The 14,419-nt window shown below is 38.0% G+C and overlaps 1 protein-coding gene across 4 annotated transcripts in view; it reads left to right on the top strand.

Moving 5' to 3' along the window:
• LOC115933307 (contactin-associated protein-like 3) overlaps positions 1 to 14,419 on the top strand; it is a 235,434-nt gene that overhangs the window by 107,157 nt on the left and 113,858 nt on the right. For all 4 annotated transcript variants that reach the window (XM_055351714.2, XM_055351712.2, XM_055351711.2 and 1 more), the window contains exon 4: positions 4,258 to 4,405. In XM_055351714.2, coding sequence (XP_055207689.2) covers positions 4,258 to 4,405 — 148 coding nt within the window. The remainder of the gene's footprint in view (positions 1 to 4,257; positions 4,406 to 14,419) is intronic.

Genomic DNA, 14,419 nt, shown 5'->3' with positions numbered 1-14,419 from the left:
TAAGGAAACAGAATTAGAACTCAAGGACTCACGGGCACTTTCTTACCTCACACACAGACAGCTTAAAATAATGACAGCATATTAAAATAAGAATCTCTCGTAGTACATTTGAGTGTTTGGGAAACTAATAATAAACTGAAGCTGCTGAAGAATCTATTTCTTTTAGACAGGGTTTTCTAACATCTTTGTGAGGACTAATTGAATTGATGTGTGAAATTGCATAGGACAGTGGTGGCCCTATGCATAGTAGAGATTTAATGCTTATTTTAAAATTCAGAGACTCATTTCAGTATCTCATAATTTAAAATAAAGATTTGATGATAAAAACCCACTAAAACAGAAATGACAAAATGACAAATTTGGAAAAATAACAAATTTCTAACAGTCTTCTTAAAAATAGTTGTTGATGAGTCTTACCTTGACAGATTTTTTTCTGCTTATGGCTGTCAATCTGGGTATTTCATACTCAACCACAACTATCCATGCGCTTAACATTTTGCAGACCAGGATATCACATGAGCACCATCACTGACTGTGACTGTTAGATTTAACTAATGTGACCGCTAAAAATCAAAGTAGAGTGTTGGAAATTTTTCAGTAATATCATTAATTCCTAAATTATTTATGAAACATATTTCCAGCATGTGAGTGGACTCCAAGCCACAGATTTCACTCACTTTCATGTATACCTAAGGAACATGTTATAGAAACTGATCATTTTATCTGAAAATACTCATTTTTGATTACTTAATATAATACTTAGCTAGAATGCCCTCAAAAACAGAGAATCCACATCAAACTTAAGTGACTGTCTTTCAATAAGATGGAGCTTTTATACATGAACACACCACACACACAAATTGCAGAGGAATGCTGTAAAAAATAAATGATTTATAATCTTACAAATACATTATATGTATTAACTAGTTTAATTCTTACCAAGATTGCCAGATAGATATAATTTTTCTACTTTACAAAGAAAGATGATGATTTCTCCCAAGGTCACATGCCTGCTAAGACAGAAAAGAATTTGAAGGACTATGGCTTCCGAAAACTATTCTGTATACCCTCACTCTCCACAGAGCTGTAACTTTTGCTATTTATGTCTAAAATGAAGACGTAAGCCTCTGCAGAATTGTTGAAGGCTGCATATTTCTATAAAAGCTGGCTTATCCTTCTAGAAGGTTCGTTTTTCCACCTTAATAAAACAAAGCAGGAATAGGTCTTTGTGTTCGCCATTCTTTCTGTCCGTAGTGGTCATGTGCTCACGTATGAACTCATGTCTGCTCTGCAAGCTCTCGAAGCAAACTTTGAATATAATGAATAAGAGACTACACTGCATGTTTTTAAGACACACATTATTTTACTGTTATAGATAAGGTTATTTCAATAATAAGCCCTGAATGTTATGACAGTGAAATGCTAGTATAAATCTTTCCTGCCCAAAATGTATTCTCTTTAATTTCTGTATCTTTAAAGAACAATGGTTCATTTGGTTGGTATCCCATGAAGCTGGTTATAATTCTATATAAGACAATAATGTGATTTCTGAAATCTCAAATGAATTAATGTGATTATATATATAAACTTTTAAATATATTTTAGTCATATGTAATAAATGTTTGGTTTTTTATTGATATCTCTGAAGTTGCAAAGAGTATGTTTCTCATCTGCCTTATTCACAAACTATTAGGTAATGTCTATTTAAAGTTTCTTAAATGTTAATCTATTTAATTAAGCAAAAATTGACATTAAATTTTATTTTGCTACATGATCCTGTTATCACATCACTCAGAAGTATATTTTCCAGAGTTTACACTTTGAAACAAATTGAGAAAGAAGTAACATTTGGCAGATAAAGGTGAAAAAATTCTGTTTTGGTAGGGTTCCTTTGAAAGGTTTTTATTGTATTGTTTTTACTGAGGTTTACAAAGTTTATTCAGCTACAGAAAAATATGATTTTAATTCTGCGACTGAATTTTAACATTGGAGTCAAAATGCTCATAGGATCTGATGTTCCTGTATTAGCTTGGCTGTATGTCTTAGATATTAAACCCAAATTAGAACCAAAATAAAAGGATGGATCAACCATCTCTACCAACCATGCCAACAATGACCAACCTGGGTCACAATCACAGCAGCCACCTCCACGCAGGTGGTGGGCTGATTGATTTCCAGGTGTTATCTCAATTAGTACTCTGGCCCTTCAAGATCAGTTTTACAGATGAAGAAACTGCAGCTTGCAGCAGAGAGTAGCAGGGTTTGAGGTGGTGGAGCTGGGATATGGCTTCTTTTGTATAGGTCAGCCTGGGCTGTCCAGACAGAAGGTGGTGAGTGCAGAGGTTGTGCAAATATTTACCTGAAGTTGGTATAGCGATTGTTAAAAAATGTCGATGTACATGACCCTTTAGTTGGAACAAGAGTGAAATGATTATCTCTGGCTGGGCATGGTGGCTTAATGACTGTAATCCTAGCATTTTGGGAGGCCCAGGTGGGCAAATTACTTGAGGCTGGGAGTTCAAAACCAGCCTGGCCAACATGGCAAAACCCCGTCTCTACTAAAAATACAAAAATTAGCCAGGTGTGGTGGCATGCTCCTGGAATGCCAGCTACTGGGCAGGCTGAGGCAGGAGAATTGCTTAAATCTGGGAGGCAGAGGTTGCAGTGAGTCTAGATCGCACCACTGCATTCCAGCCTGGAAGACAAAGTGAGACCCTGTCTCAGAAAAAAAAAAAAAAAAAAAAAAGGGTGAAATGATTATCTTGGAATTGGCACGAATTAGCAATAGACGAACTGTTACCAAGTCTGAGCATCAACACTAGCATTTAAAATTGACCACATTCACTAAGGCATTTCCTATATTTTTATTTCCATGTGTTTATACCCAGGGACACCCATTGATGGTTGGATACGAGGCAGGCTGATCTTTATTCACTTTGTTTTGTTGTTAAGCCTGGTACATTCTTTTTTTTTTTTTTTTTTTTTGTGACGGAGTCTACCTCTGTCGCCCAGGCTGGAGTGCAGTGGCACGATCTCGGCTCACTGCAAGCTCCACCTCCCGGGTTCACACCGTTCTCCTGCCTCAGCCTCCTGAGTAGCTGGGACTACAGGGGCCCACCACCATGCCCGGCTAATTTTTTTGTATTTTTAGTAGAGACGGGGTTTCACCGTGTTAGCCAGGATGATCTCGATCTCCTGACCTCCTGATCTGTCCGACTTGGCCTCCCAAAGTGCTGGGATTACAGGCGTGAGCCAACGCGCTGGCCCTAAGCCTGGTACATTCTTTAGTAAAGCAAAATAATTAGGCAGGAAACATTCTTCATTCTTGGTTGAACTAACTGCTGGCCTGTTCCATACATAGATATTAACTATGTGCCCCAGTCATGTTAGGTGATAGCACTTCTAGTGCAAAAGAGCATTAACCCTTTCCTTGTTCTCACACATGCCATATTCTTAAAAATCTGAAAACAATGAAAAAATATCTAAAACAACTTTGTTTGCTTTGCACTCTGATCCTTCCCAATGTTCAGATAGCAAGATGGAGTGAAGAGTGAAAGCTTCTTTGCCGTGGAGCAGATAGTGGCAGTGTGTTCCTCTTGACACCCCCAGGAAGCAGGCCACAGGTGCATGGAGCTGTGTTCACTGTGAAGTGGATTCAGCCTGATAACATGGAATCAATGATGCCACTGAAATAAAAGCCAGATGTAATCCTGCCCACACTCTATGATAGCTGTCCTACCTCCAGAGTGTCCTTTCTTCTTCCTAAACTGTAGTTTCTTATTTATAAATTAAGGGTGTGGGGCTGGAATCATGTCTAGGTCCCTTCCAACTCTCTAATTGCAGATTCCAGGATTCTCACTGCAGATCCTTTGAATGTTACCGTGGTGCTTGATTGCCCTGCCATGTGATTTGGCTTTTCGTGAGCATCTTTACCACTTGATTAGGGAGGAATCTGTGGGATAGCATTTTAGAAAAGTGAACTTCATAGAGGTTGCCATGTTTATAGTCATTTTAATGATGTGGATGAAATTTAAACTACCTTGTAAATAAAGAAAACGTAGACAATGGTGACGAATTCAGGGACTGGAGAGGTTGTCACATCCTTGTTAACCATTAGCAGTGTTTCCTTTAAAACAGCAGCTTTTTGCATATTAGCAAAGCGAGCATACATTGCTCATTGCCATGAGAGGTGACGATGTGAAGATGAAGATGGTGCGTCCTGCAGATACATTGATCCCTTTCTCTGTTTTCTCCTAGGGTTTTCCAGGAAACACAAATGCAGACAGTGTGGTGCACTACAGACTCCAGCCTCCCTTTGAAGCCAGGTTCCTGCGCTTTCTCCCTTTAGCCTGGAACCCCAGGGGCAGGATTGGGATGCGGATCGAAGTGTACGGATGTGCATATAGTAAGTGGCCTTTATTCCCTGTGTGAAATCAAGGTCAGCATGAGATTCTGTCAAAGCCAAACTGTAAAAGCCAATGTCGGCATGAAATGTTGAACTTGACTTTTTCTGTCTTTTTATATAGCTGGGCAAGCAGAACTGGTTTTTATGGAAACACTCTAGTGTCTCCCCATGACAATATGGACTTTAGTTACTGTCTTTTATAGTTGAATTTAGTGGTGGACCTGAGCTGAAACTTACCTGTCTTTAGATTCCTAGAGTTTAGCAAAGTACTTGCAATATGGTAGGCATCAGATGAGACGAATACAATTCAAACTAACAACAGATGATGCTGTTTTTCTGAAGCTGAGATGACACGCTGTCTGGGAAAACAGGAGCGGTACTGGGGGCAGGGTGTGATTTCTCGCAATCTCTTGGTTCTCTGTGTTTTTCTCTGCTGACGTCCTCTTTTGCACACCGTGCTGTCGCTTCACTTGATCTTCACTTGGTGGGAACTTGTGTTTAGTCAGCCTTTTTCTCACCTATTCTTTGTTATAAAAGTGGAAAGGATGGGGCTGACATGAATATAACACAAACAAAAAGCTGGCCGTGAAATTATTTGGTGGTACTCAGTGACACAGTTGCCACTTGATGATCTAGAACATACTTGTATTCTTTCTTTACATTATCATAAAAATGTTTTAAATTATTGTCAAAATGGAATAAAATTTAAAAATACTCCTGTATAAAACTGGAGAACAAGTCAAAGAGCAGCCTGGATGGAAATGTCTTAAGTGGCTTCAATTTGGGTCCGGCCGGATGTTCATATCACACTATTTACGCACAGTCACTCCCATTCTCTGCCTACTCACAGCTTTAGCCCTGCAGAATATTAATTTTCTAAAGCATGATAACAACGTCTGTCATTCATGCAGCATTTAATGTCTCAGATACTATTATTTCCATTTTATTACTTAACCCCTGTACAACCCAGTTCATTTCCTAACTCTGCTTGTTTTTTAGTGTTTACATTTCTACAAGGCTAAATATAATGATGTTGCTTTACCAGCAGTCTTTTTTCTTCCTGTTATTGTTCATCTCCTTCCATCCCTGTGTTTTCTGGGACCTATAACTGTGCTCTCTGTTTCAATGGCTAAGATGTCTGATATTTAGAATCTCTCTTTGATGCTGTGAAGTTACCTTCTCCTCTCATTACTCTGAAACAACTTCAGGTTTACTGACTTCAAAGTGGAACATGCTCTTTGATGGCCGATTTGCCATTAGCTTGATGTTCCTTCATGAAGAGATATTACTCCAGTTCCTTGGGCTGGAGGTTGGTACCAGGAAGATCAAAGCCCCGTGCCTGATTCCAGGAAGGGCCGGTGGGCGGTGCAGCTGCCATGCAATCTGCTGGCACCGTTAACTTCTGTAAACACATGCTGTTGGCTGTAAGGGAATACTAGTAAAAAAAACCCAAACATGCAGACAGATAATATGTGAGCACTGCTAACTAGCTAAAAGTAATTCTTTAGAACAAGTGGACATCTACATTGTCTTTTTTTCCTTAGAAGAATAATTGTTCAAGTATGGTGATTTTATTTTTGTTGTTGACAGTAATACAATCCTTTATGACTTATGTTAATAATGGTAGTTTCAGTATTTTCCTTTGTATTTCCACTGCCCTGCTTGTTTTCTAGAACGTTGCTTATAATGACTTATAATATCTCTGCCATGCAGCATCTCTTTCCATTTATTTATTTATGTATTTATCAATTTATCTTTTTTTATTTTAAGAGGCAAGTTCTCATTATGTTGCCCAGGCTGGAGTGCAGTGGCTACAGGCACAATCCCACTGCTGATCAGCACAGGAGTCTTGACCTGCTTCATTTGGGAGCTGGGCTAGTTCACTCTTCCTTAAGCAACCTGATGGTCCTTTGCTCGGAGAGATCACCATTTGATGCTAAAATTTGTTCAGACACCTGATCATCATAGTGCACCCCTGGGCTCGATCGATCCTCTACCTCAGCCTCCTGAGTAGCTGGGACTGCCCAGCCCTAGTGTTATTAGCTTTTCTACACTTCATTTACAGTAATAGATTCATTATTCCTTTAAACTGTGTGTGTTTTCACAGACTCCTGGCTTACTCTATGCATTTATTTCTAGGTTGTAGGTTCTCCCAGAGTTGCTGCTCAACTGCAGAATAAAGCCATGAGCACAGATGGCCTCGGGCCCTTCTTGACAGCTGTATTCTCCTGGTTTTCCATGCACTTTTGCATGCTACTCTTCTTGCCACTCCTTAAAGGCTAACATTATCCACAGATTGGTTCTAGGTCTTTTATCCTGCTGCCAAGCTCTCTCTGAGCCTTTTATCCACTTCCATGAGTTTTCAGTAGCATTTACACACTGTGGCTGATAACTTCCAAATACGTATCCGCAACCTACTCTGAGGAGTTCCAACCTCTGGTACCAACCTCTCTTCACTGGCCCTGTGAGCACTTAAAACTCAGTTGTCTATCTGCTCATTTTCCTTTGTTTTCCATCTTATAAAACGATACCAACAGCCACCTATTGACTGAAACCTGATTCTGTCTCCTAAATGTTTTGAATTTCTTTCTCTCCCTCCAGTTTAGCCTAAATGAGCACCAGCCTCCTAAATCAGCTATTTGTCTCTGGACTTGATCTTTCCAGTTTTTAGTCCACACAATAATCAGGATGATTCCTGGAAAAACATGCACATTCGATTGTTCAAACTCGATTGTTGAAACATGCTTAAAGCCACACCCAAGACACTAGGATTGTTTCCCAGAGGCTTTAGACAGAAAAATAAATTCCCTATGCTCTACTGCCTGTCCAGGCCTTCGAGGGCATCTCTCAAGAACAAAGGGGAACTCCCAGAATCTTACTTAGGCCAGAACCCTATGAGTCCTTGACGCTTCTATCTCTCTTGCCCTCCATGTCCAGTGAGTCACAAAATTCTGTATTCTTCCCTCCAAATTACACCTTGCATGATTTCAGCTCTCTTTAGCTCTACTACCGATTTAATCTAAACTTGGTGTCCCACAGATTATGGAAATTGCCTTCCAAGTTTAGGTCATTCTGTCTCTGTTCATAGCAGACTACATTATATTCTCCACACTGCAACTCAAGTTACCTTTTAAAAATGCAGAACTGATACAATTACGTCCCTGTTTAATACCATCAGTGGCTTTCCATTGTTCCTAAAATAACATCCAGACTCCCAGCAAGGCCTGAAGGAGCTTGTCCCTGAATAACTCTCCAGTGCCACCTCTTGCTGCCGTCACCTGCTACCTGTCCACTGTCAATTGTGTCCAGCTTTTTACTGACTCAAAGCCTTTATGCCTGTGTTCTCCCCTGCTTGAAATGCTCTTTCCCCATGTTCTCAACTGGCTATCTACTCTTCCTCTTTTGGATCTTAGTTTAAATGATGCTTCCTAGGCACTCACTCTACATTTGGTTCCTCATTATAAGTTCCCAGGAAGCCTATAGTATGACTTCATGTGCTATAGTCACTTTTTATAATGTATCTGTATCTGTCTTATTAGAGGCCTAATTTCCTTTTTCCTCATTAGACTTCAGGCTACACTAGGGTAAGGTACATTCATTGCTGTAACATCAGCACCTAATACAGAGCCAGGAACATACTAAGTGCACCATAGCTTTGCATTGAGTGAATGAATGAATGAAGCAATTCAGAAAAAAAGTCTGACAGATGATAATAAAATCTGAATAATGAATCTAAATTTCAGATATTTATTTCCCTCTTATATCAGCCATCCAGGTAAGGCAGGTATCTTGGAGATTATATTGTTATAAAGTGTAGTATTAAAAATTGTAATAACTCTAGTAAAAATAGCAAATATAAGATTTTACAGTTATGTTTCCATTCTTCCATCTGATATTTGATGCATCTTTATGTAGTAGAAAGGCAGTTATTAACACCCAGATGTTCCAAGTGAGCAATCTGAGAAGCCACACCAAGGGCCGGCAGAGCAGGAGCCACAAACAGTCACCAGAGACAGGGAGAGGACTCCAGTCCTCTGACTACCAATTCCATGTTCTTGATGGATAATAACTGCCGAGGTTTCATAAAGGATCATTATATTGATACTTGTTTTGATATATTGCTATATTGATTGATGGCAGCAGCTTCTTTTCTACTTTCAGAGAGACAGCATCAAGCTGCATTGTATTCTATATAAACATTTAGTTTTTGATTCTGTGCCTTCCTCCTTTTTATCATGCCAGCTTTAATTATCCTCAATTTCAGAGTTCTTTAAATCACTCCACTTTCTTTGATATTAATGCAAAAAATAGAACAGTCCTCTTCTTGTTGTTTTCTCAAGTGGTTAGTATCCTTTCCATCTCTTTAATTCCCAGTCTGCTAGTGCAGATTTTAAGGGATTACATTCCACTCCATGCTAGTGTTTTAGTATTTTCATTAGATAACACTCAAACATGGCTTTTGTCTGGTTCATGTTTCTGTTAAACTGAGATTGGGTTTCTATTCCTTTGTAAGTCACGGGCAATAATTCATGAAGGAAAAAGAAAATGGTTAGTATTCAAGGGTGACTTCATAAATAACCAAGAAGAGCTTGGTTTGCCACTTTTTTGGTCCCTTAATGGTGGAAAATTTGGTGGGGGAGGGGGTCTGGGAGTGGTGGATTCTTTTTTAAAATTTTAATACTTGGAGCACAGCCCAGATAATTAACAGAATTCTAAAATGTTCTTTTCATGAAGATTTCTTTTATAATGTCCCAAGTGAAAATCATTTTTTATTACTCACAGGTAATTCTTTATTCATGCATTTTCTGTTACATTTTCTTATAACTTAGTCTTCAAATAGTTTTATATGTCATTCAGACTCTGTCTTACATAGCTATGCTATTACCAATCAGTCCTTTTCTTATTCATCATTCTAGCTTCACTTATAATAGGTTAAAGCATATATTTGCCAGTTTTGTAGGTCAAATACAGTTGAATATTAGCAGCTTCATCTGGATTAACTGAGTGCTGTACTGTTTTCCGTAGGAACAACAGATGGCAATTGGAGGTTTCTGGTAAAACAAAACAAATAGAACAAATAGTGACTGGACAAAAGCAAATTTTATTTTCTCCCTTCCAAAATTTTACCTGTCCTTGATTAGAATTTGAGACATGGGAAATTTTCATAACTCCTGAGATGGTCCAAGTTTGTATTTCTTCATTGGTGTTCTAATGAAGTTAGAACTACCTACCTCTGTAAAGTTCCTTTAATTGTTTTATCACTTTTATATATACACGCTGTGCTAGTTTGCATCACTGGCACCAATTCTGCACCTGTTCCTTGCCAGTGCCTGTGAGTGGCGTATGCTTCCCTGCCCCCTGATTTTTGAGCCAGCCAGTGACTTCCTTTGGCTAATGGTAGGCAGAGTCAACTCTGCAGTGTACCTACTGTCCTCCTTTGTGTCTACCATTAATAAGCATGCCTGAACTATGAATTCCAGTAAAATGAAAAGAGATACATGCTTTACATATTTTGAAGCTGTTTCATTAAATGCATATAGATTGGGAATTGTTTTATCTTCCTTAAAGTTGATTTTTTGTAATTATGAAATATCCTTGTTTATTTCTAATAATGCCTCCTGCCTGTAAGTCTGCATTCTCTGATGATAGTACTGTGTAGCTATGCCGGATTTCTTCTGGTTAGTGTTTTCATGGAATAACTTTTTCCATTCTTTACTTTCAAGCTTTTTGTCTTCATATTGTAAGGACTCTTTCTTTATTATTTAAACCGAATCTGGAAATCATTGAGTTTTAGTTGGTATATTTAGTCCACTTATATTAAATGTAATTACTGACATATATGAAATTGTAGCTGACATGTTACTCTCTGTTTTATATTTGGTTCACTTGTTTTATACTCCTTTTTCTCTCCTCTTCTTTTGGGTTAATCAAGTTTAATTTTTCCACTATTGTTTGCTGTTCTAATTTTGTTCTCCTAGGTACTTGAGCTACTACTTTTATCACTTTCCAAACAATACTAGGATTTAAGTACAACTTACGTTAGTTTAGTTAAACTCCTCCCACCATGTGTGCTATGTTGACACATTTTAGTTTCATACATACATGTGTATATGTGTACATATATTTTTAATCACAAAATTTAATATATTTTTTTGCAATCAGTATTCACTTGAATTTACTCACATATTTACTTTCTCTGCATTTTCATGCTCTTTCTGAATCAAATTCTTTCAGCTAGAAAGACTCCTTTTAATATTTGTCTTAGCCCAGTTCTACTGGTAATAAATTGTCATGTAGCTTTTGTTTGCTTGAAAATTGTCTTTATTTTATTTGAACTTCTGAAGGCTGTTTCAGCTTGCTGGAGAATACGGTCTGTAGTTATTTTCTTTCGGCCTTTTAAAGATGGCATTCTATTGTTTTCATGATGTTTATTAAGAAATCAATAGGTAATTGATTTTTATCCTATAAGGGAAATGTGTATTTTTCTTCTGGTTACTTTTGAGAATTTATTCTTTGTCTTTGATTTCAGCAGTTTTGCCTTGATGTGGCTATTTTAGTTTTCATTGAATTTGTCCTCTTCGGATTTCACTAAATTTCTTTTTTCTATGCATTGGTTATTAGATTGGGTAATTCTTCACTGTTACTTCTTCAAAATATTGCCTCTGTCTCGCATTTCCTTTCCTCCTTTCTGAGACTCCAATTACATCTGTCTGAGATGTTTGTATCTTATTTTCTTTCTTTGTCTCTCTCTTTCTCCCTCCTCCTGCTTCTCTCTCTCCCTCTCCTCTTTCATCTTTTCTTTCTATTTATGCTGCACTCTAGACATTGTGTACTGCTTTATCTTCTATACTACTAATCAGATCTTCTGCTGTGACCAGTCTGTTGTTGAATATGCCAGTGAGCTATTAATTTTAGTTACTGCGATTTTCAGTTTGGGAATTTCTGTTCATGTATCCTAGTGAAACTCCTTATCTTGCTCTCTATTTTCCTGGAAATATTAATTACAGTTATTTTAAAGATTTTTCATTAACTTCAATATCTGGATTATCTCTTGATCTTTTCCATTTTCTGGTTTTTGTTTCCGTTTTGATGTCTGATAATTTTGGCTGAATTCTGGACATGTTGGACAGAAATTTGTAGAGGCTAGAGAAGACAAAGTGATCCCCCAGTGAATCCCCACCACAGCCTCTGATAGGCTTCTAGATTAGGCACAGATGTTAATTCAAATCAGCATTTAACTGACTCAATGCAGTGTCTCAGTCCCCATGAGGCCTAGTTGATATCTTATATCTGGAGTACAATGCTTCACTAGTCCCAACTGAGATTTGAAGGCCTTTGCCAAAACATTTTTTTGAAAATCTCTGAATTCTGCCATCTGACTCCTAATTATGATGAGTCTACAGAGACCCCTGCTTCGTGACCCAGCCTCATAGCTGTCCTGTCACTTTCTGCTTGGCCACCTTGTCTCTTGCCCATTGCTCCTTGGGAGTTGACCAGTGCTTCAAGGGTAAAAGCAGAAAGAGTGTTCTGAGCTTGTCTTCTAAGATGTTTACATTCTTGAGTCCTGGCAGTCGTAGTAGATCTTTAAAACTTTCAAGAAGATTATTTAAACTTTACTTGGTACACATTTTCTACTTGTCCTTGGTGGGAAGTGTAGTCTTCTGAATGTTTGCTTGTCATAACTGAAAATATAACTAACTGCATTTCTTTTAATGCCATGGGAAATGTGTTGAAGAAAACAAAGTGTATATAATTTTTTCATATAATAATGTGTTTATAATACAATCTACTTAATATTTTGGAAAGTTATTTTTCTGTAAAACACTGAAGTGCTAATTAAATTTCAACAAATATTTTTTAAAAATAAATAAAGCCAGTCACAGTGGCTCATGCCTGTAATCCCAGGACTTTAGGAGGCCAAGGCAGGCAGATTACTTGATTGACCATCCTGGGCAACACAGCAAAAGTCCATCTCTACAAAAAATACAAAAATTATCTGGACATGGTGGTGTGTGCCTGTAGTCCCAGCTACTCAGTAGGCTGAAGTGTGAGGATCGCTTGATCCCAGTGAGGTCAAGGCTGCAGTGAGCCAAGATCATGCCACTGCACTCCAGCCTGAGTGGCAGAGTGAGACCCTGTCTCAAAAAAAATAAGAATTTGTAATAAAAAAGTAAAATAAATAGAAACTCAAAATAAGATGAAAAAGTAAATCCATGTCCATCAGAAATAAGTAAGTTGAAGAATTGGAATGTGAACCTACTCACAGAGGATTCCAGACTCTGTGCAATCAACTATCTTTACCAGGAAATGGGAGAAGGAGAAAAGAGAGAGGAAAGAAAAGAAATAGAGAGGAAAGATCATGCATGAAAATTAAAGAGAGAGATCAAGGCCTTTACTGAGAATGCAGAACCAAGGCCTGTTTTCCCTAAGTTCCTCTTATTATGCCCAGAAGGAAAGAAAATATGTGAGTGAATAAAGGCAAGTATTTCCTAGGAAAGCTTTGTGTATTCATCGATTGCAGGATTCAATATTCTTATCATCCTCCCCGAATTGATCTACAGAATCCCAATACATCTATTCTAACTTATTATTATATTAAAATGAATCATCACTAGTCTTTAGAGAAATAAAATCACAATGAGAAACCACTATACACCTAGCAGAAAGGCTAAAATTAAAAAGGGTGGAAACACCAAGTGTTTGGCAAAGATATGGAATTCTCATACATTGCTGGTGGGAAATGTGAAAATGATACTATCACTTTGGAAAACAATTTGGCATTCTTCTAAGCTAAATATACACTTAATATATAGCTCAGCAATTCCACTCCCGTGTATTTACCCAGCAGAAATGAATGCATATGTCAACATAAAGATGTATGTGTGAATGTTCCTAGCAGCTTTATTTATAAGAGTTTAAACCTGGAAACAGTTCAAATGTCTATCAGCAGGTAAATGGATAAACAAGTTGTCAGTTGAATACCCCAAGCAATAAGAAAGAACAGACTGTTGATATATGCAACAGCATGCGTGTATCTCAAAAACGTTACACTTAGCAAGGAACGCAGACAGAAAAGAACACATACACGATACAATTTTATGAAATTTTGGAACTGACAAAACTAATCTGTAGTTACGGAATGTAGATCATTGGTTTCCTGGGTCTGGGTCTGGGTGACAGTGTTGGGGGTTTGATGCAAATGGCAATTAGTGAGTTGATATGAAATTGCCTACACCTTGATATTTTGGCAATAACGTAGGTATATATATTTGTTAAAACTCATTGAACTATAACCTTAAATTTATTGAATATAAATTATAACTCTATGAAAATGATATTCATGTTTCCATATTGGAATTGTGGGTTTTGTTGTTGTTTTTTTGAGAGAGAGTCTCTCTCTGTTGCCCAGGCTGGAGTGCAGTGGAGCAATCCTGGCTCACTGCAACCTCTGCCTCCTGGGTTCAAGCTATTCTCCCACCTCAGCCTCCTGAGTAGCTCAGATCACAGGCATGCACCACTACACCCAGATGATTTTTTTGTATTTTTAGTAGAAATTTTACCATGTTGCCCAGGCTGGTCTTGAACTCCTGACCTCAAATGATCCACCTGCCTTTGCCTCCTAAAGTGCTAGGATTACAGTGTGAGCCACTGTGCCTCACCCCATATTGGAATTAATATTCAATTTATTTAGAGAGTAAACCTCTGTAATTTGCCCATTATCCCTGATAAATCATCCTGAAGCCTTCGTGTCATCACAGCTACCTAGTTAGCTTATTAAATATGCAAACCCCTGGGTCTCAACCACAGAAATCCTGATTCCTGGTGTGGTTGAGGCTCACGTTCTAAAGTCTCCAAGTGATCACTCCTAGTCAATCTGAGTGAAGGTGGTTGATAGAACACTTTAAGAAAATTTCTGTGGAATCGTGTTTTTTTTTTCTTTTGTAAGATATCAGTGTTTGCACCCTATGGAATCTTGCTGTTTTCAAGCAATGTTGATGTTTCCCCTGAAAAGGC

This window comes from Gorilla gorilla, chromosome 13 (assembly GCF_029281585.2).
Source record: "Gorilla gorilla gorilla isolate KB3781 chromosome 13, NHGRI_mGorGor1-v2.1_pri, whole genome shotgun sequence".
NCBI lineage: Eukaryota > Metazoa > Chordata > Mammalia > Primates > Hominidae > Gorilla > Gorilla gorilla.
The sequence above is the reverse complement of the archived record's forward strand: the minus strand, read 5'-3'. Positions and strand labels throughout refer to the sequence as shown.